The 23,197-nt window shown below is 36.5% G+C and overlaps 2 protein-coding genes across 5 annotated transcripts in view; both read left to right on the forward strand.

Annotated features, from left to right (window-relative positions):
• The window catches only part of LOC124542566 (FERM, ARHGEF and pleckstrin domain-containing protein 1-like), a 55,190-nt gene that overhangs the window by 20,436 nt on the left and 11,557 nt on the right, over positions 1 to 23,197 (forward strand). For 2 of the 4 annotated variants that reach the window (XM_047120510.1, XM_047120506.1), the window contains exons 6-15: positions 3,681 to 3,804; positions 4,238 to 4,302; positions 4,924 to 5,102; positions 6,006 to 6,166; positions 7,083 to 7,157; positions 8,248 to 8,366; positions 8,439 to 8,590; positions 8,796 to 8,822; positions 9,320 to 9,409; positions 9,583 to 9,679. In XM_047120510.1, the coding sequence (XP_046976466.1) occupies positions 3,681 to 3,804; positions 4,238 to 4,302; positions 4,924 to 5,102; positions 6,006 to 6,166; positions 7,083 to 7,157; positions 8,248 to 8,366; positions 8,439 to 8,590; positions 8,796 to 8,822; positions 9,320 to 9,409; positions 9,583 to 9,679 (1,089 nt within the window). The remainder of the gene's footprint in view (positions 1 to 3,680; positions 3,805 to 4,237; positions 4,303 to 4,923; positions 5,103 to 6,005; positions 6,167 to 7,082; positions 7,158 to 8,247; positions 8,367 to 8,438; positions 8,591 to 8,795; positions 8,823 to 9,319; positions 9,410 to 9,582; positions 9,680 to 23,197) is intronic. The other 2 variants (XR_006967333.1, XR_006967334.1) reach the window with 2 other exon arrangements.
• On the forward strand, positions 9,686 to 22,569 carry LOC124542550. Its single transcript, XM_047120493.1, has one exon. It carries the CDS (start codon positions 10,069 to 10,071, stop codon positions 20,938 to 20,940), a length of 10,872 nt encoding a protein of 3,623 aa, XP_046976449.1. The 5' UTR covers positions 9,686 to 10,068; the 3' UTR covers positions 20,941 to 22,569.

Genomic DNA, 23,197 nt, shown 5'->3' on the forward strand with positions numbered 1-23,197 from the left:
GGATGTCAAAATAATTATAAAACGTATGTTGCGTTAATTTCCACGTAGGGCATATTGAGTCAACTGTTTATAAAAAAGGCTTGTAAGTATCAAAACGCCCAGCTTTCTAAGGTGTCAGTTAATTGGAAAAGTGCCTCAATATGGCTAATTGGAAAAGTGCCTTTACATCAAAACGTCCAACTATCGATACATCTAATTAGCAGAACGTCGATCGTCAATAAATGATACTTATATAGTCATTGTGTTAATTTATAAAACACAATCTGTACACACAGTGCTTAATACTCCGCGAATTAAAATAAAAATGGAAATATTTATTAAGCTTCAAAGTTTTTATATTGTAAATAACGAGCTGTCTGTCCCGCCTTCGTTCGACTAAAATATAAAATTCGATTGTAGTGACTGTTGCGTCAAATCTCAAACATAAATAAACTATACCCTACTCAATTATGAACACGAAAATGTTACCAAAATCGGGACAATCGTTACGAAGGATTTCAGTTATATACAAACGTACATGTATACGTTAGTATTGTTTATTTCATTTGTACGCTTAGGTATAATTTTATTGATAAACTCTTTCAAACTCAAGTTCAAACAATCGATTCATTTGTATCCCAGTCGGGTCAGGATGTTATAAATAGTTGTTTTTTATGTAAGCTGACGTCATTTGATAATGACACTGCGCTGGCAGTTTGAATGGCTAAAGATTTTCCCACTATAGTTTTCTTTGAAACCAGCGTTAATTATAAATTAAGTTCAATGAAATGATTTTTTATTTCATGACATTTGCGGACGGTACACTACAAATAGTTCATGATTATTATGTATAATGGTAACACTATTCAACTTTACATCTACTTTTATTATACTTCCAAAGTTAACTTCACTGATATTCCAGCGCCATTTTTTCATGAATCTATTAATACCTTAGAAATATTCCAGATGTAGCTATGTCACACCAAGGTAATTGTTAATTATTTATCTTAACTACTCTTCCAATTGGAAACGGAGATTTACTCAACTTACAATGAAAAACGTAAAAAAATACGAGTGAAATAAAACTAATAATGCTCGAAGATTTTCATTACGTACGATTTTCTAATACGAAGTGCGATCTCGCAAGAGATTACCTCAAAGTAAATAACAATTATATCTCGAGCTGAATTGTGAGTGAAAGGACTTGATTGGTTTTCATAAATTACAATTTTTATAGTCCCAAGACTAGGTTCAGAACAAATGAAAGTTCGTACTTATTTGTGAGTTTTTTATTCGTATGCAGTATTAGTGGTAACACCGGTGATACTGTCAAATAAAATATGAAGGTCATTAGAATTAAATAAGAATTGGAAGCAGCGTTTCAGTAGTATCGAGTTTCTTTTATCATTTCTACTAATAATGCTCTGGTCACGGTATGTGAAGTTTGTTTGCGACGAATTAATTATATATGCATACGAATTCCAAAAATGCTATGTTTATTTATGTTATTTCTTATTGTTCCAGACAAGAGTGAGTTTATAAAAAACAAAAAATGGAACTAAAATTCAAATAATAAAGAAAAATGTAATTTACATTCTAAACGGATATTACAAATTTTGAGTCAATTGAACAAGAGCTTCCTCTTAATGTTTTTATCTCAGTCGAAATAATACCGCAAGAATATGATGTAAAGAGTTGTAAAGGCACTAGTAACTTGATAAGGGAAGCTATTGTTATGCAATTGTAATGTTCTTACAAGAACATGAAATTCAAGCGGGTGACATAGCGGAGCTACTCATAAAAAGCAAACCTTTTCTGCGACGCGACGAACCGCGCTGCACCTTTTGGTACAAGTATCTTCTAAACCAATATACATAATATTGGTTTTGTAGATTTTTCAGATAGCCATTCCTAAAATATGTCTTCTCGTTGATGATCGAAGTTATTACTAAAACCCCCAACAAAAATTTAAACAAGCAGCGCGATATGGATATTATAAATGTAATAAAACCACACAGTTGTGTAAAATATTTGTTGATTTTATGATTCTATTGCAAGGCTTTATTCTGTTATATCAATAAAGCGAGCGAATGTCAATCTTTGAAAGTTTTCTTTGTCTATGTGTGTGACTCACGCCCATACAGCATAGACAATAATATCAGTAAAAGTCATTTGTTTGTATTCAAAGAGTTTTGAGCTTATTCCACTTAGTTCCGAAGACAGTTCGTGGATACATTTGTGGCAGAATTTCATTTAATACTATGCGATTCGATATAGTTATGCTTCACGAAATAAACACATAGTAAGGTTATAAACACATATTAAGGTTATAATAATTAAACTGGATTGGAACCTACAAAATCATGTGAATAGAAATTCCTAGCCTATGAGGTTGTAAATTAATTTCAAATGACAAAGACGAGACAGTGACGCGTCATACATTAGTTGCGGACACAATGACCGGGAGCGACCTTCGGAGTTGGTCATCAATTATGCAAATGTTTACTTCACTTAACACTCATGGGAAAATGATTCATTAGGTCCCCTTTGAAATAATATAAGTTTATTAATCATCTTGGCTGCCAAAATTATCTCATTTCAATTTCATGTAATAGAATGATTTGCTATGCGATTCATAACATTTTTTTTATCTTCAAGAAAGTTGATCTAATTAGTATAATATGCCAGCAATCGCGGTTGAAATTGTTGTCACAATCCGACCAGATTTTTTTTAAGAAAATTGAATTGGGACCATTTCAGATATGTAAAAAAACGTTATTGCATACCAGAGTACATATGACGATGTTATACCTGAAAATATATGAAAAACTAGAAACATTCAAATTAAGAACTTTTTCGTATCGGCTAAAAGAGATTTCCATGTGTCTTGAAAAGCAACACAAACATTTTTTAATTTTTATAATTCAATGTACAACCTGTTCAGAAAAGAAAACACCTTGACGTCAGCGGATTCAGGAAGGAAACTCAGTCTAAATTTGCATTTGCTTACAATTTTTAATATGACGAAGAAACGTAGCCAGAAGGCGGTCTCATTCCCATGGTGCTGTCGTAACGTCGTTACGTCAAAGAGCGTCACTTGATTTGGAAAACTGTGTGACATATATTCGACGCGCGCTATATTTTACTAAATTCACTTCTGAATTTTCCTAGTAAATTTATAATAATATATTTGACGAATTGTTATGTTCATTTTTCGAAGAAATATCACTGAAAATGTAAAACAAATAGAAGGAAGTGTAATTGAATGCTAAATTATTTGTTACGTTTAGAATTAGCTATGTTTAGTTTTTTTAATTATAATAATATCGACTATTTATTTATTAGTGCAAAAGTTTCAGTCTCAAATATATAAAAATACATTAACTATTTTTCTATTTGATTTTTTTATGAAGATAACATGAATTGAATAATAAGCTTGTAACATTTGTTACAATGTTAATGTCTTGAAATATTTAACTGAATTAAATATTTTACATTATATTTTGTCTTTCAATTAACCAATCGGCATTGATTTTGAACTCCTATTTACTAGTCTAGCCTTTTCCTCAAACTGAAAGGTAGTCTTAAGCCCAATAGACCTCTGTAGGCTGTTACATTTTTTAAATATATTTTCTGTTTTTAAACCGGAAGATAATTGGTCTAATATTATACGTTTAATGTTTTGTTAATCTTCGTTGCAGCCGAGTGTGGCGACTTCGTACCGGAAGACTACCCGGACCACACCTACCTCAGCGGCTACAAGTTCTTTCCCGGGCAAGATTCAGAGTCCGAGAGGCGGATAATGGAGAACCACAAGAAACATATGTGAGACAAAATAATTTGTATAATCTGAGGTCGGAATTATTGTAAAAGACACTAGAAAGAAAAGTCTAAAGTGTTACATAATTTATTATCGATTTATAAAAACAGTTATTTCTGTCTTCTGAGTCTTAAATAGACTATTACAAATATTTTGTTAATCTTTCTTTGTAAAATTATTATATAAATTTATAATTTTTAAGTATAAGTTTTGTACAAAAGTATGACCGTATATATTTTAACATCCTTGTATTTTCTAAATAGAATTTGATATCTGATTTAATCTTTTCTACACAAATTTTCACGTCGATCGTGTTTCTTTTGTTGAATTACAAAATAGTGTTAGTATGTAGGAAACGAGGTCGTTTTATAGATTGTTTGCTCGGTTGTGTTCTGTATGCATCTTACATTATGGTAATGTATGCTAATCTCGTTGCAGCGGCCAAAGCCCTGCGGAGGCAGATTTGAATTTATTAGAAACAGCGCGAAGATGCGAGTTATACGGTACGTAAAGCTATACACGTTATACACTTATTCTTACTTCATCTATGTCAATGATATCATTCAAATATCTGCCCGTATAGAAATCGCACTGGTAGAATCAATTAAAGTTCCCATTTTTTTCCCTTTGATGTTAAAATTTCCGAAAATTCTCATCTTGAAAGGGAGTAACTTAAATTTCAAGTCAATCGGAAATTAAGTGTCCGAGATAAAGATTCGAGATTTAAAAAGAGGAACTGTTTTTTAATGACGTGTCAGCAAAATATATTTTTTTATTTAGTAAAACATTTTGTATTTATGAACAGCAAAAATATTTCAATTTCATTTATAGCTGACACCAAAAACCGTAATAAAATTCGGTTCAATAAATAACATTATCTGTCAATTTTATAAAAAAATATATTTATCCATCAATTCATGAAATTGTAATACTATATAAAAATAGATATTTGCAGTCTGTTAATTACCTGCATAATTGGTACAGTGCACTAGTACTATTTGTAATAATGATATACACTTTTCTTCACAAGAAAACCTTATGTACTTAATTTTGGCGAAATTATCATCATCTCTTAACGAATTTACCAAACAATCATTTCTATATTCCTTCGATGTAACATGCAGGTATAAAAGTACACGCAGCGAAGGATCACGAAGGTGTTCCGTTGAACCTCGCGGTAGCACACATGGGCATCGCGGTGTTCCAGCACTTCACTAAGATCAACACCTTCAGCTGGGCCAAGATCAGGAAAATATCATTTAAGAGGAAACGATTTCTTATCAAACTACATCCGGAGGGATATGTGAGTATTCATCTCATACTTCGACCTTATATCGTGTAAAATGATATGCCATTGGTACAATACACAGATGAGATCCTTTGCACTATAAATGTCAACAAAAAACAAACTGTTGTTGTTCAACAGCCTGTAAATTCCATCTGCTGGGCTAAAGGCCTCCTTTCCCTTTGAGGAGAAGGTTTGGAACATATTCCACCACGCTGTTCCAATGCAGATTGGTGGAATACACATGTAGCAGAATTTCTATGAAATTTGTCACATGCAGGTTTCATCACGATGTTTTCCTTCACCGCTGAGCACGAGATGAATTATAAAGACAAATTAAGCACATGAATCAGCGGTGCTTGCCTGGGTTTGAACCCGCAATCATCGGTTAAGATGCACGCGTATTAATCACTGGGCCATCTCGATCCGTCTCATACTTCGACCTTATATCGTGTAAAATGATATGCCAGTGGTACAATACAGAGAAGAGATCCTTTGCACTATCAATGTCAAATTCTGTCCAAATAAACTAGCTATTGAAACAATATAATACTAGAAGCTGCTACTAATACAATTCTTCTAATGTGCTCACCTCTCAGAGAAATTGAAGTTTTCCATTAGTAAAACTAACAGCCCTTAAATATCTTTTATTTTGAGAAGTAGAAGGATTTAAAGATAAAATACTACTAGAACTGGTGAATTTTTATAATAATGTGAAAGCTTTTGAAATGTAATATAATCATGCAATTAGCACTTGGAAATTGTATTGCCTGGTGTTTGGTTGGATTTGTAAACGTGATCAGGAGTATCCTGTGGTCCATTTCAACTTAGTATTATAAAGTACGAATCTGTCTGTAACACTCAGAAACACTCAGCGAAATTATGTGTGTGCTAATTTTCATTTATCTTTTGTTTAAACAGGGCTACTATCGCGATGTCGTGGAGTTTTTCTTCGAAAGTCGTAACGAATGCAAGAATTTTTGGAAAAAATGTGTCGAGAATCACGGATTCTTTCGCTGCTCGAGTGTACCTCGCTTGCCCCGACATAAGACTAGAGTTATGTCTAGAGGGTCTTCCTTCAGGTAACCAAGTGTTGTGATTGAGATCATAAGTGAATAACCTCAGCCTAAATATTGACTCTTTTTCAAAAAGACCTACCTTTTACAACCAAACTCTCGAGCAAAATTTTACAAAATTGCCAATCTATTTTGTAAGTTAAAGTCATGATCCTTATGTAAAAGCATTAAACTTGCTTATTGATTCTTTGTTCAAACATTTACTACGAACTCTGTATGCAACAACTAAGGCTTGAACAGAATAGCTGAGCGGAACTATTGTAGTGGTTTTTTGTTTAAACGTACACACTCGACAAAAGAATTACTAACTTGATAAAAATGGTAATAAGTGCAAAGAAAAATCCTTTATGTTGTTATGTGACTATTGTACATATGTTTTTACATATGTATATCAAAACAGATGCAATTACTTTTTTTATTTATTTTAAGTACTTACGACCTCCATGGTCGAGTGGTGTGTACATCGAGTTGTTTTCATGGGTACGCCACTCTGAGGTCCCGGGTTCGATTCCCAGCCGAGTCGATGTAGATTACCATTAGTTTTCTATGTTGTCTTGGGTGTGGGTGTTTGTGGTACCGTCGTTACTTCTGATTTCCATAACACAAGTGCTTCAGCTACGTACATTGGGATCAGAGTAATGTATGTGATGTTGTCTCACATTTATTATTATTTATTTACTAAGTAAGTGATAATAGTTGAGTTCTATACACGCACATCGGCTTGACAAATGCCGGCTCTCCTCTCAAGTGGAAGGAACACTGCGATCTTTCGAATTGTATGGCAGAGTTTAATCGCGCATGTGTACGTTGCATATCTTCAGCGACGACACCGAAATGAATTAAACACGTGAAGTCTCAGCGGTCCCAAAACCCGCCACCAAGACTAGGTATCATTTTACATGCGTTATTTAATATTTTATAGGTATAGTGGAAAAACACAGAAGCAGATTGTTGAGTTCGTAAGAGATAACTACGTTAAGCGTCAGACATTCCAAAGGTACGTACTCGTTGCTTTCCCTTAGCGGTCCCTAGTTTGTTGACTATTTGAAGGATTCCTTGCATGATTTTAATAACGGCTTCTGTGAAAAGTTACTTGCAGATATGCTTTGGTAGATTAACTTTAGTCGGTTATTGCCTGTAGATAGACAGCCCCTAGTACGTTGACGTTTCATCTCCTAATCAAAAGTCACTCTTTATATTTCAAATAACGATAGAAATCTCTGAATTGGTTTTGATTACTCTTTTGCCTACAGTGATGATAAGATTTTTTTAGCATTATAATCTATTTAAATTAAAGAGTTTGGCTAATGAAATCATAAATGTTAAATATTTTTTATCAGTATTTGATATTGTAAGTCAATTTTACTAAATTTATTTTTGGAGCCAAATCAGAACATAACAAAGTGACTAAGTAATTATACATTGAGGGCAAGGACAGCATGGGTTGGGAAACACAAGCTTTTGGTCGTTATACAAGACTCTCGGTATATTGTTGTCTACCAGACGAGATTGCATGTAACTCGAAGTCCCTTAAACAAATAATTAGTACCGGGTAGTGGGAGGCTTCGAATGGTTTTGTATTATCAATGGTGATTAGCATTCTCGAGCATGCGCTGTATACGTTGAGACTTTCGCTTCTTCCAAAACTTGAATCAAGTGTAGTCGTTGTACGACACTGACTATCGGTCGGAGGATGGTACGCTCGTTCGATGTTACCCGAGTCTTCGCTTTGATAACTTTGTAAGAATCCGTGCTACGTCACTAAATTGCCAAAAATTGGTACCACCGTCTCCAATACAGCGCCACGCTCGTGTTAATCTGTCGTGACGCTTTCGATTTTTAGATATTTTTTATAATCTACCACTGTGCACATTTTTGTCGTATCCCTACCCGTTTTATTTCATACATGGTTCTAATATGAGTAGATTTTCATTGATGTTTTTATTAGTTTTTCTATCTTCATGTGCCACAAATGACAACATTCGCACTGTCCAATGTCCGGCGTCGATTCGTTCCGCGTCGCCGTCCCCGGCGCGGCTCGCGGACCAAAAGCTGGTGTGGTGACCATCCTCTGTCCGATGTCGCAGGTCGGGCTCGTTCCGCACGTCGCGCTCGGCGGGCTCGTCGCGCGGCAACGTGTCCGCGCCCGCGCTCAACGCCAGCGTGTCCGCGCACCCGCTGCTGCCGCTGCCGCCCGGCTCCGACGGTAGATCGATGTCTCGTAGTGCGCTACCGCCAGCCGCGGCCGATAGCTAATCACTGCCGTCGTTTGGTTTAGCGATTTCCCTGGAGTGGGACAAGCAACCTCACTACCTGGAGGCCTCTCTGATGATGAAGGGCTACTCGGCGGAGGAGGCGCGTGCGGCGGCGCGCCGCGCAACCGCTCGCCCACCCCCACCAGCTACCGCCTTCGCCTCCACGAGGGACAAGGTGCGTAGTCTCCGCTTTCACTTCATCTTAGTCATTATACATTAGTTATACATTACCTATAGAGAGTTTAGATGATTGTAGATGTTAATAATAAGTCATCACGGAAGTAATAAAATGTAATTTACACGGTTTTTCGTTCTTTTTTGTTATGTGTATAGATTATTAGTATTATTTTCCACATAGAAAAATATATTTTCTTTTCCAGCTATCAAAACTGTACTGCAATCAAATAGTAAGGGTTTTATTCAAAATAGATTATGTGTGTCAATCGTGCCTAATATTCCTTGGAACCTTAACATAGAATATTTAACATCATGTCGCTTGGTGTTCGTTGTGATTGTTTTCATTGTTTTCATCGGAAACTAATTATTTTACAATAGATAATAATTAATTGAATAAAATATTTATTATGCAACATTATTTTTCAACATATCCAATAATAATTAATGTATTATTAAGTAATAACCTATTTGTTTATGTCCTATTTAATTTATTTTGCTATTATGTTTTATTATCTGTAAAACGATATAATGTCAGATATTAAACATTTTAAGTGCTCATTTTAATCTTACTAAAAGTATTTAATATCTGCTGTTATATTAAAATGTATAATTGTATATGTTACACCATAATGCACATGCCATTTTTATAGCACCTAACATTTGACATCATAGACGTATGTTGGTCCTATATGATATGATATTTATATTATATGGCTTTGAATTATAGCAAGCGGGTCCAGAAGTAGTGACCCATGCCGAGGTCAATCATCATCCTATGGAGGATTCGCATCCGCCTCATCAGATGACGACACCGTTGGTAAGTTAGTTTGACATTTGTTACGATTCATTTAGTTCATTATTTTATAGTTTTTAATTAAAAGATATTATATTTGCAAGAAATATTTATAGTAAAACTTTTGAAAGATTGTATACCCTTTAAAGGTAGTAACAAATTCATATAAAATGAATATTTTTTTGTCTTACGCGTAGACATCTCCGGAGAGTACGTGGATAACGGATGCGGAGGACAGTGGGCGCGCGCGCGCTCCCACTCCGCCGCCTCGTGGGCCGCGCCCGCACACGCCAGGTCAGAGCGCCACGCTCACCCACACTCACACGCACACGGCCACTCGCACACACACCCACACCCACACACACACTGCCACGCGCCTCGCCGCAGACTCCCCGCCCCCTAGCGTCTACCCGGACTTCGTGCTCGCTAAGCAGTCCTCCAGCTTCAACAAGTCCTCGGAGCGGCTCGAGTACGAGCTCTCGCAGAGCAACATCTACTCGGCGTGCCCGTCCACGCGCTCGTCGCGCTCGGCCGCCTCGCTGGTGCTGGACGAGCAGGACGAGCTGGCCGAGCCGCCGCCGCGCCGCACGCTGTGGCGTCGCAGCGCCAGCTGCCGCAACCTGCGCGACTACAGCTTCGACGAGGCGGGCCGCGCCCGGCGCCGCGCGCCCGACACGCGCAGCATGCTGGCCGACCTCGACGCCTACCGCCCGCCGCTCGCGCGCCGCATCGACTCGCCCATCACGCGCTACGACGACGCACGCACGCTCGCTTTCGTCCTCGCCGGGGGAGGCTCGATCGACTCGCAGAGGGAGATGATAGGCCGCGCTTACTCGTCCAGCTTCCCGGGCGCGATCAGTGAGCCTCGGCTCGACCTGCCGACTTTCGCTCGCAGCGGCTCACAGGATGACATCTCGCACGACAGCTACGAGGTTATCGAGCGATCGGACGACGAGTGCTCGGAGCGACGGCGATACGCGCGCGTGCGGTCGCTGTCGCGCTCGGCGGTCACGCGCACTCGCTCTTGCTCGCTCGACTCCGGCAACGACTTGCCCTCGGACGACGATCAGTCGCTCTCCCATCTGTCCGAGACCGAGGATGGGGATGTAGATCTAAACAATTCAGGGATCAAATACAAAAGTGATAATGATTTACCGCTGGATCCGTTCCTCGTTGACGATCCGAGAATACTTCCTCGAGAGAAGCTCTCAGTTCGATCCGACGGGAACTTTTATAAAGAAATTAAACGCGCTTTAGGGTCTCGTACGTCGAGTCAAGAATCAAAAAGTGATATTTACGACTCGAAACTATCCAAAAGTAGCGCCGAGTCTAGTAAAAAGTCACGTGATAGTGTTTATCATACGGATAGTAAAAAATCGCGAGAGACTCTTAAAAGCAAAAGTTCTGATAGGTCAGGTTCGAGAACTTCCAGCCAAGATTCTAAGTCCGATTATTACGACTGCAAAAAGAATCTTTATGAGCCCGACGATTTAAGTATTAGGCGCCGTAGTGTCACTAGTATACAAAATGCATATATTGATCCTTTTGAACCTATTTCACCTTCTTCTAGTCCTGATTCTGGTAAAGATTTTTATGATACACAATCGACGTTTGTTGGCATGGAGAAACCGGAATATCGAGAAAAAACTCTTTTCGATAAATCTCATGAAGATCTCATAGCAAACTTGGTTACTTCACCCAATTACTATCATATTCCAACACCATACTCCACATTTCCGAGCAATAACAAGCATAAAGAAATTCCTCATATGCACTCTACTAGTTTACAAAACGTAGAACTAGATCAATATGGACAATATTCAGATTCAAGTCCAATCAAGAAAAGTGATGAATTTTCAACCGAAGAAGAAGATATGCACCCACGTACAACTCATATATGGCCTGAGAAAATTGCCGGCCTGGAAACAGAAATAGATAATAACAGATCTACTAAAATACAAAATTACCAAAGACGACGTTCATCGGAGACGGTATTTAGTTTTGATAAAGATAAAATTGAATCTCTGACTAGATCAATAAGTAAAGAAAATCAGCCCTCTCATTTGGTTAAAGAATCATCAAATGAATCTGATGTTAATGTGCGCGTTTTGCCGGCAATGGATAGTATTGAGTACGCTAAAAATAGAGCTAAAGCAGCTGCAATACAGTCTGGTACTTCCTCAATTCTGCAATCTGAATTTGACAAATCTATGCGAGGGAAAGTTCATACACATATTGTACGAAAAGAAAACTTAAAAGAGGAATTAATGGCCAAGACCCACTTTGATGAATATAACCCAAAACTTATACTAGATACAAGTTCTAGCAGCCGTCTTGCAGATACCGCTGTTCCATATATTCATCCTACAGTGGAAAGAACAAAGAGCGATCCTAATAGCTTAGCTAACAGACCACGATTTAGTAGTGTGAATTCAAGAAGACATGTGCTGATGCATCAAAAATCTATAGACTTAACTCCTGCAGAATCAAGCGATGAAGATTATATCTTTAGACAAATACCAAGTGCTCCACCGATAGCAACTAAGCGATCTCATTTTGAATTACCTGTTAGACATTCCGAAATTGTCCGGCCTTTATTTGATTTGCCGCAAAATTACTTTAAAGAATTCGATGCCTTCAAAGCTGGTTTTAATGATAATAAAAAAGTAGTTGATGATAGTTATGATATTCCGTACGTTTTACATAAGAGACATGTCATGAATGGTACTGCTCCATCTCCCCTTGATGATAAAAGAGTACCGCCCGATATTATAACTTTGCCTCCGCAAAATGGTCGCCATATTGTAAATGCACATCCTAGATGCAAATACCATGATCATCCAAAATCTCCTCGCTCACCCAAATCTCCTAAATCACCAAAATCACCTAAATCTCCTAAGTCGCCTAAATCTCCAAAATCGCCTAAATCGCCTAAGTCACCAAAATCACCAAGAAATAGTATTCAAACTGATCATGTCTCTAAATTTTTGGAAGTTGAAAATCGTGATTTCTTGTTTACTCAAAATATAGATTTGTCGAAAGTTGATCCTATTACTTTAGAAGTAGATAAAAGTGGGCAGTTACAACATTTACCGAGCCCGAAAAGGGATATATCAAAAACATTAGATTCGGCTTTGCTTGAAACTTTAAATTCTAAATTGAGTCAGATAGAAAGTGATTCGGCTACAAGCTCTAAAACAGACAGTATGAGGCAAGAGCCACAATACCCACACGACATAAAATTTGCTATAAATGGGCGTAATGTTCAACAACCACCTATATGTAAGGATCCAAAACCCCTCACTGCTGCTGAAAAATTAAGGGCAGATATTAAGTCAAAATCAGAAAAGTTGCCTACCAAAAGAATGCCTAAAGCTCGTGGAACTGGTAAAAAAGGTGTTGGTGGGAAGGTTAAAACCAAAAGTAATAGTAAAATAAGAATCACATCTTTTTCATCGGACGATGAAAGTGTTGATTCAGATGATGTGTTTGGTACTACGGAAGCAGCGCCCAAGTTAGAATTTTCTCCACCACAGTCTCGTAAAGATTTAGAGCCAATACTACAACTCGAGTATGATAAGATTACTTCAGGGGCTTGGCACAGAGGTCAAACAATGAGTTCAACAGAAATCGAAGGATCGCCGCCGCAATGTCGTAAATTAGCTGAACTGGAGGCAAAATATAATCCACAAGTACTGGATAGTGTTAGTGGAACTGCTACTGAATTAAGGAGAATTTCAGAACGGTCAATTTCTATTCCGAGTTCTGAAGACGACATTGTTACTAAACCACCAGAAATAAAACAAGTCAGCAAAGAAAGTTCTACTTGGGAATATAATGAAAATATTCCATCTCCTATTCTCGAAAGTACTGAATTTTTGAAATCAGATGATGAATTATTAGTTGATTTGGAAATTCAAAAAGTGACTGGACCTCGTACTCAGTCAGAAGAAAAAAGTGAATCCTTGCAAGTTGAGAAAAAAGATTCAACAAAACTTGATATAAAAAAAAGCTTACGCGATGAATTAATTTCACCAATGCTTCGTAAAACAGGTGGCACTCCTATACTCTTTGCTCATGCTCGATTAAACCTTTCAGAAGGATCTGTATTTTCACTACAACGACAAAAAGCAACTCAAGAATCGCCAACATCGAGTCGTAGAGCTAAAAGTTTAGACACACCGGTTATACAACTACATAGATTACCACCAATGAATGCATTTTCTTCAAAAGACGATACCGTGGAAGATATCAATGAAGAAGGGGATATTTTAGAAGAAAAATCGCTATTAGAAGATAAAATGGTTAAAAGTAATGTCGTTAAAAAAGAGATTATCGATAAAATTGATGAGGAAGAAGAAAATACCGCAGAAGCATTACCATCCAAGCCAGCTTTAATTGATAATGAAGAAATGAAATTGTTAGAAGAACTAGTTGAACAGCGAAGGCCCCGTTCGTTTAAACGGCAATATGATTTAAGCAAAATATTATCGAAAGCTAAATCACCATCGAGATCACCGATTGCTCGGTCACCTATATCACGATCTCCATTATCTAAATCACCTTCAAGATCACCGACATCTTCTTTAAATTCACCAAGAGGAAGTATACGGAAATTATCAGATCTGAGTGAGGATCAAATAGTACCTGATATTGAAAGAATAAAACGCAAAGAGAAAAAGAAATTGACCCTTAAACCAAAGCCTGACGATAAACAGAAAACTAATAACAAATTAAATAAGGCAGGGTCCTTAGATACAAATGCTACTAAAGTTAAAGCTCTTCAGACACAAAAATCATTGCCATCTTCTCTTAAGGAAAGACCTGACTTCTTAACTGTTCCACCCTTAGATATCGCAAGAGCCCATAGTCAAGAGTTAGATCAAACTGCAAAAAGAGTCGCAAAAGAAAAATCAAAATCTTTAGAGAAAATGGAAGTTAAACGTGGAGGTAGTAAAGAACGCACAAAGTCCCAAGAGGATAGCGACACTGAAATTGCTAAGCGTAAAGAAAAGCAGCAAATGTTATTTGAAGCAGCTTTAAAACAAACGAAAACTTTAATTAGTCCAGTAAAAGACACAATACCACCTTTCCCAACCCCAGAAGATAAAATTTTAGTCAAGACAGAGGGTGATAAAATTATTATCGAAACTAAAATAAATAGCAAAGCGGAGGATCATGTATTTATTGCCAAATCACCAAAAAAACTAGATAATAAACTGGCTGGAAAGATCAGTAGAAGCTTTGAAGATCAAAAGACGACAAAAACAAATAACAAAATTAATAAAAGCATGGAAGACAAAACAAGCCAATCACTTGAAGATAAATTTGATGATTTGGCAAGTCTACAAAAATCGCCAAAAACACTATCGAAAAAACAAGAGATGAAACAACAAATCGAGGGAAAAGTAGTTTATCAGAAAGTTCACCCAAGCATTAAATCAAAAAGTCTTGAGCGAAAGGTTGATCCACACTTTGAGGCAAAAATCAAATCTAAAAGTTTGGATAGAAATTACGTTACCCCAGCATCTATGCATGAACCCATTACTGATAAACATTTTAAACAGGAAGTTGTTACAGTTGATGTTCACCCAACAGTCAAAGAAGAAATCGATACTATTTCTCAAGACTTTGATACAAAAGAAACTTCTCCTACGCACAGTTATAAAGAAAAGACTGAAGATGATTCTTCTATTGAATGGATAACAAGTTCACAACATACTGTTATTGAAAATGATACTCAAACTGTAATAATGGAGCGCAGGAAAATAGAAATATATAATAAGCAGAAACAATCAGAACTTCATGAAAGTAAAAGCAGTCAAGATATGCAAGTACGAATTGAAACTAAAAAAACAGAAATCACACGCGTAACTAGTGAAGAGGAATCGATTACTGAAGTTAGTGAACTAAAAATGTCTGATGAGAGTAATATGTTGGGTATTTCACTTCCTTACATTGATGCTGATAGCTCATCAGACCAAGATCAAGTATCTAAGAAAGAGAAAATAACGAAGTTGCATCTTCAAAAAAGTGATGATACTGGTTCAGGGATTACTGCTGATTATGACGAATTCACAGCTGATACAGAGCTACCTCATTCAGACACAAGTAAGAGTATAAAAGCCTTAGAAGCACAGAGTACATTCGAAGAATCATCGGCAAGTTTGGTTGAATTTTTAAAGAATGAATCAATGTCTCAATTATTTTTAGAAAACGATGCAGAAAGTGAAGATAAAATTCAAGACTTTCCAAAGTCTACAGATTTAGCTTTAAAGTTCAAAAACAAAAATAAAATTATTGTTACTCCGCCTCAAGAGAATAGTCCAACTATTGAAAACATACCATTTATTGATTCTGGTATTTCTAAATCGGGACATAAATCGGAATCAGGAGATTATACCGGAAGCTCTGGTAGTGCAAATGATATATCGCCCTCAGATCAGAAAAATGAACAAAAAGCACTGCTATCTGCTAAATCTAGACGCGGAGAACTGCTAAAACTGAGCGCAGAACGTTCTCGAAGCTCAGAGTCAACATCCTGGACAAGCATAGAAAAAGATGTGAGTCCTTCAAGTGCTAATATCAAAGGAAGTTCAATTGATGATGAATCGAGTGTAAGTTGTTCAATTGCGAGGCCTTTGGGTATATCACAAGATATAGAAAAACTTAATAAAAAAGATAGAGAGTGTCTGGAGGAGCTAAAACAAGCAATGGAATATGGTGAAGAACATTTGTTATCTCAGCATACTCTGTCAAGTGAACATTCAAAATCGAATTCTAAGTCTCCATCACCCGTCCCTGAAATCGGCCGTATTGAAAGTCCAAGAAGTCCATCAAAGTTCAGTACAAGAAAATCGCCAACACCAACTTTAGAAAAACAAGGTCAGGTGGATTCTCAAAAGGCCCCAACTGATTCGGAATCCAGTTCTGAAAGTATTGATAAAACAGTTGAACAGCTTTCTAGGCCCAATCAGAGAAAGAATGCTTTAGATAAAATAGGAAAATGTGTTATAGAAGAATCTGAATCAAGTCAATCAGCCGGATCAAAAGCTTCTGATATTAAAAAAGAGTTGGAAAAAACTGTTAAGAAAACTAAAATTGCCATTACGATATCACAAGAGGATCAAAATATGACTGTTGATTTTGATGATGATGGTAACGTTATCACATCATCGTTTGAAAGAGAGCTTATGAAAAAGAGGGCTTTAAAGGACGTTGACCAAAAAAGTTCATCGAAGTCAAGTATGGATACAACTACTACCACGACACCATCTAAAGGATCTCTGAGTGTTGATGATTCATCTTCTAGAAGAAAAGGACGACTCGATGAGCAAAAGAGTTCTTCAAAATCAAGTATGGATTCCAGGGGATCACTTAGTGTTGAATCAAGAGGATCTTTTGAAACGACTGAATCTACGTCTGGTTCTTTGGGTGAAGCATACCGACGTGGCGAAGAATTAAAACCGACTTGGCGACCTTTCTTTGGTGCTTCGGGTAGTGAAAATAGTACTAGTATTGAAGAGGCTTGGATCCCTCAAGATCACGAAGGCTATGAAAGTTTAACAATGAATAAAGATGCATTTGAATACAACAATCAACGTTTACTTGACGACTTTCATACCTTTTCGAAAAATCCGCCTCTTTCAACGAATACGTCAAAAGATTCCACGGAAGCTGATTTTACAGATGATCTAAATGATTTTCCTGTTAATTTTCTGTACCCAGCAACCTCTTCCACAACTTCCGATGTTGTTATTGGCTATGGTCAAAATTTTGGACGTACTTTGTCACGAATATCAGAACGTAGTACTACATCTGAGAAAACTAGTGCTGACGAAGATTCCACAAAAGCTTGTTCGCGATCGGAAAGTATTAACGAAGAATCATTAAATTCTAGTGATCATCAAGCTAGCTTAAGTTCAGACCCACCGAGTAATGCTAACGTTGCCTATATATCTGATACAGATCGTAGAACATCGGCTGAGATGCCTGATATTCCTATAGATCAAACTAAAATAAGTGAAATGTACTCCGAATCCAAAAAAGATGTTGAAAAAATGAATAACAAGAAAACTGATGAAATAACTGATTTGAAAAAGTATGAAGATCGTCGTAAGAAATCGAATAATGGAAAAAGCTTAGCACCGCTTAAACAATCTTCAGCTAGCGAGAGTCAAGACTCTGAAGATTGGCCATTGCCCGAATTGCCTCCACAAGCTGTCTCTAAATGTACGTTTTCAGAAATAGCTAGACAAAAATCGAGTGATAACGAAGATGTTAATTCTTTTACATCTGGTACTCTAGAAACACCAATTGTTGAGAAAGTTCATATTTACTATATGAGTAACGAGCCAGAACAAGCCATGAAAGTTACAATTCAGTCTGAGAGTTCTAAAGGGCAAGTAGGGTCAGACGACGATAGTGACACTCTTAATAATGACGATGATTTGGAAAGGGATATACAAGAATCAAAGTCAGAAAAATCAACTGAACAAAATGTTGATACTGATCAAAAGCTTCCTAAAGTTATACCTTACGATAAATCAGGTTATATGGTAGAACCTTTAGATAATCACGATGAATTTACATGTCTCAATAAAGGTGTAGTACCGAATTATGACAAATCTTGTTTAAGTGGAACTATAAGCAAAGCTACGTGTCTAATGGGGGATATGGGGACATGTTGTTCCAGAGCTGAAAGTAAATCCTTTAACGTAAAAAATAATTTAGAAGATAAAGTTATAATAAGTCAACCTCAAAAATCGCCTACTAATCATAGTCCAGTATATGATGATGATCATCTTTATACTGATGATGTCTTTGGTGGCGACAATAAATCACTCTCACCTGATTTTGATAAGGGTTTTTCACAGGTAAGTGCACAAAAGTTCTCTTTTGGCTCCAATAACTCAGATACGTCAATGGATGACTTACTTTCACAAACGAATGTTGAAGACACGATTAGAGCTGTTACTAAACTTAGTGTTGGCAGTTCGAGTACATGTAAAAGATGTAGTCATAGCAGTCATTCCGAAGAAGAAACAAGTTCTTTTGGTACGGACTTAGATGGCACTGTTAAAATTGGCTTACCCCAGAAAAAATGCACCCATAGCTCACATTCAGAAGACACATCGATTTGTTTGAGTATTTCTGAATGGTCGACGGGTACAAATACGGTTAGGCAATATGCAAATCTTTCAGCATCCGAAAGTATATCGGCGGTGTCTATTCCGAAAAGTGACAAATCTGATAAAACTGCGATAAAAAAATATTCTACATCCCACTCGAGTAAAAAGTCAGAACAATTACCAAAAATGGGTTCACAGGCCGAAGCAAGTTCAAAAAGTAGTAGTCTTGATAAAAGTTCAGAAAACATCAAATATGATAAATTGTGTAGTTCCGAAACGACAGTGTCAAGAAAAGTAGACAGTAGTTCAGGTACAAAAAGTGATAGTACCCTTACTTTAGCTCAATCTATATCTGAATGGTCTGCGAGTACCAGTCATACACTTGTAGCTACGGCCCGTGAAGATCAACATGATTTAGATACAAAATCGGATAAAACGATCGTAAAAGAAACTTCACCAATTAAAGAGAAGTGTGATGTGGAAAATATACCTAGCGAAAAATTAACTCCAACGAATGACAAGGACTCTAAGGAACCTGTACTTAGATTAACAGCGTCTTATACGGGTAAAAACGATAAATCTTCCTCGATTAGTTACAGCGATAAATCAGACAAGTCAAGTTCCAGTTCTTTGAGTAGTCTACAAAAACACACTAATGGTGTACTCCGATTCGATCAACGTTTGAGAGGTTTTCCAGCTTCTGAAGATTTGACAAAAGAAAGATATGCAAAAGCGCCCCCAAAAAGCTTTAGTTACGAGGAAGAGACACATAAACATGTTAAAACCACTACAATGCGCTGTCAGAGTGAAGACAGTGGTTACAAGCCTTACTATTTTGGACCCCAACCCGAAATAGATATTGACATACCATCCCAACTTTACAGTCAGGAAGAAAAACATAGCGAGCGATACCAAAGTCAAGAGTTCTCAAATATTATTCGAGAAGAATCGAGTTGTCAATTTATAAGATCTGACTACAAACCATTAGCAAAACACGCTAGTTACGATGATAAAACTCTTTCAAAAAATCAAATAAAAGAGTATAAAATATCTCAACAATATCGAAGTAAACCTAAGAGTTGGTCATTCCATGAGCATTACTTGTCGTCATCTGATTTACCGGTTATAACGGTTCCTGAAATACCCTCTGTTCATAGAGAATTACAGGAAAAAAGGTCTGCTGAAAGATCAGGTAAAACCCCTCTGTCAAGATGTTCTCCATATTACTCAAGCAGTCTAAGTTCCGAATCCCCACCTATTCAACCTCAAAAAACGCCGGTCAAGAAATCATTACTCGTTAGGAATATTTCGTTAAAAAGTCCGCCAAGCGGCAACGATACTGATAGCTCTTTAGATGTTATCCGAGATCCTCGTGAAAGAATGAGAACTTTTCGACGTAAGAAACAAGTTACGAATACACGTAAAAAGCAAGACAAAATACAGGATGTGCTCGAAGAAGATTCGACCAAAAGTCAGTGTTCGTCTGAAAGTGACAAGTTCAAAGGAACTAAATATTTAGTAGTAGAAGATTCACTTCGACGCATGGAGAGCTCCGAATGTTCTGATAGTTATATCCCTGAAATTGAATCGGGTTCATCTGAAATGTCAAAGGCTGATTCTAAAAATGAGCCTACTAGCTATTCTGAAGACGACGAACTAGTCAATTATGCGAAATATAAAAGCGCATCATATGAAAATCAAAAATTTCCAGTTAATATAAATCCAGTTCAGTTCCAAGGTTTTGGATCTTCTGTTGAAGAAGATGAAATGGGATTTCCCAGATTTGATAGATTGGGTCGTTTGCGCCATCCGTACCTTGATTCTCAAGAACCACCTTTTGTACCAGAAGGTAGTCCACCAAGAACTTCTTATTCGAACAAAAGTAGCCGTCAATCATCACTTAAGAGGATGAAATCTACAGGATATCGCCAATCTGACGATAAAAGTCTAGGTGAGTCGTCAGGTCAACACCAGTCGAGGTTCTATGATGAACCGAGTGACAAAGAAGATTCTGATGATTACGCCTATCCAATCGATACTATTAAAAGAGCTCCGAAAATAAGTAAATCGGGAAGTTACTTATTTGAACGTGGAGAATCCGTTGCTTATTCCGATACAGAATTGCCTCAAGATAAGGATGAATACGAAGAGTACAGAGGCAGTCCCTATCCGGAACACTATGAGGATGTCGATATGTTCCAAACTCAAGAGTTTTATCCCCAATACGAACACAACACTGAACGAAGGGACGGTAATGAAGAACGCTTCTCTAGAGATCTCGATCAGCGTTTCAGTTTAAACAATGTTGAGCGTTTTTATTCTAGTCACTATGTGGATTCCCAAGCTTCGAGTGATAGCCCAGAGCAAAAGTTTGATGTTTCCACTCTCCCCCCTCCCCTATGCTCTGATGACGAGAACGAATAGCTAAATTTCTAAATCGCACTAGACCAAGTCATCGTAGACTCCCCCGTTGTTGGATGATTGTTAATTATTCGGTATGCGAGCGTGTTTGATTTTAATTAGCGTTTCGAAATCTTAATTCTATTTCGCAATGAATTGTTATAATCGTATTGAATATTACGATTCCTATTAAATTAAATATTTACATTCTCACTTTTAATAACTAGAAAAAAATATATAGTGCCAACCGGATAGCGTGACTATTATTATTATTAATTATCGTGTAATTTTAAAACGATATTAAACCTTACCTTAGCTTATTAAGTAATTAGGCGTAGTTAAATGTGTATTGGTCGACGAAATATCTTATTTTGATCGATTTATTTATTATATAAAAGTGATATTTAAAAATCGTGGAATTTTTTTGTTGTTGTTTTAGACGATTTAGATTCGGTTTCTAAACGAGGTTAATTAAATTAAATGCAGAAAAAATTTGATTGTTTACCGAAATTGTGTTATTCTAACTATACAAGGCTCAGATTTCGTTGGAAGCTAATACTATGATGATATAATTAAATTTTTTTTTCCTTGGGCTGAAAATTGTTTACCTAATGACAATGTTTGAACTTTCTAGTCCAAAACCGCCTTTAATTTAAATTTAATAATAGTAGTCATAACTTCTTTACCCTAAACCATTCTCGATATTATATTATGTGCGAGGGCTGTGATTATATTTTTGTGTTGAGATCCAAGATCTTAATTTTAATTTATAAATATGATTGCTCAACTAATTCGTCTCGAGAGACTATTTATTTATTATGATCACTCCATAAACAATAAGACTTGCGATCGATGATGTCTGTAATCGTGCCAAATCTGCTCAATTTTATCCACAATTTATTAAAAAATGATTTTTATTCGAATTTTAAACCAATGAAATGTAAACAGTACGTGTAAGGTATGTTATTGTCAAATCTATCGATCCCATTTCGTCTTAGTATGTGAATGAAGATAGTTCTAAATTATTAAGCATCGAAATACAAAGCATGGGTAGGTTCGAGTGTAGTGGTGTCTGTATTAGATTCTCATTAATATAAAAAACAACATACTTCATTACCATTAACAATATTCAAACTAAACTAATAAATAAAATGTATTCCATATTTAGTTTTAATATATTATAAGTTTTATTATTATTAAATATTGCTGTTATGTTTTATCACGATTATATATTTTCAACGTCACTGAAGCTGATAGCTATATAGAAATTAAAAGCATATGCCATATGTACGTCGCAGTATTATTTATAAACTATATAATTGCTGATCATTTGTTGAAAATGTATTGATTGTTTGATTGTTAAATTTTATCGTTTAAGTGTTGAATATATTTGAAATCAACGACTGAACAATCATTGTAATTGTCTTCAGAATACTTTGTTTAGTATAACCACCGTCGCAAATATTCTAAGAATAAAACATTCCCGTATTCATGTATTCAACATGTCTGATCATTAATTCGGTATAGTACGACACGACTTAGATTTAGCGTCTGCAAATTCAATATAATCGATTACTGCCGATTTATACAACCAATAGAAATGCTCCTTATCGCGCCATTCGACGCTATTCGTCGCTATAGATTCTCGCGTCAGTTCAATCAGAAAAAGCAAGTGCATGTGAATCGACAGATCAAATTGATGAATATATTCGGTCATATGATATCTCAAGGTATTACGTTTGTGTAAAGATCATATTCATATAAGAAATAAATATTGATAATTTGGAATAGCGTACTTAATTCGGATGTGATCGGTTTAACGAATTTTGCCGATGCAACATCTAAGTTGTGTCGTACTATACAAATGTGGATGAATCAACTCACTAATGTACCAATGGATTCCATGGCGCTTATGACTTTTGTTATTACAACTAAAGCATTCGACCTCAGAAGCAAAATATAGTGGCCAGCTAACAATGCTGATGTGGCATCTTACCGAATTTCTGACCGGACGTGTATTACAGTAACTGAATTAGCATTAAGTCCATTTAGTAATAGTCGCATTCAAGTCTATATAGAAATAATACGTTGTTGTAAACTTTTTATTTATTAAAATTACAGCACAAATAATGTGAATAATATTATGACTGTATACGTTATAATTTTGTCGGTAAAATAGATGCTTGTTTTTCAATAGTAAACTCACTAAGGTGAGTGTTATTCTGAGCGTAAGAAGCATAAGGGCGAAAGTACTGTTCTAAATGGTCGCCTATTTTCTTTT

Source organism: Vanessa cardui, chromosome 2 (assembly GCF_905220365.1).
Source record: "Vanessa cardui chromosome 2, ilVanCard2.1, whole genome shotgun sequence".
Taxonomy (NCBI): domain Eukaryota; kingdom Metazoa; phylum Arthropoda; class Insecta; order Lepidoptera; family Nymphalidae; genus Vanessa; species Vanessa cardui.

What these genes read in the sequence shown, in the direction of transcription:
- LOC124542550 (XM_047120493.1), top strand. Translation starts at nt 10,069, where the DNA reads ATGCTGGCCGACCTCGACGCCTACCGCCCGCCGCTCGCGCGCCGCATC.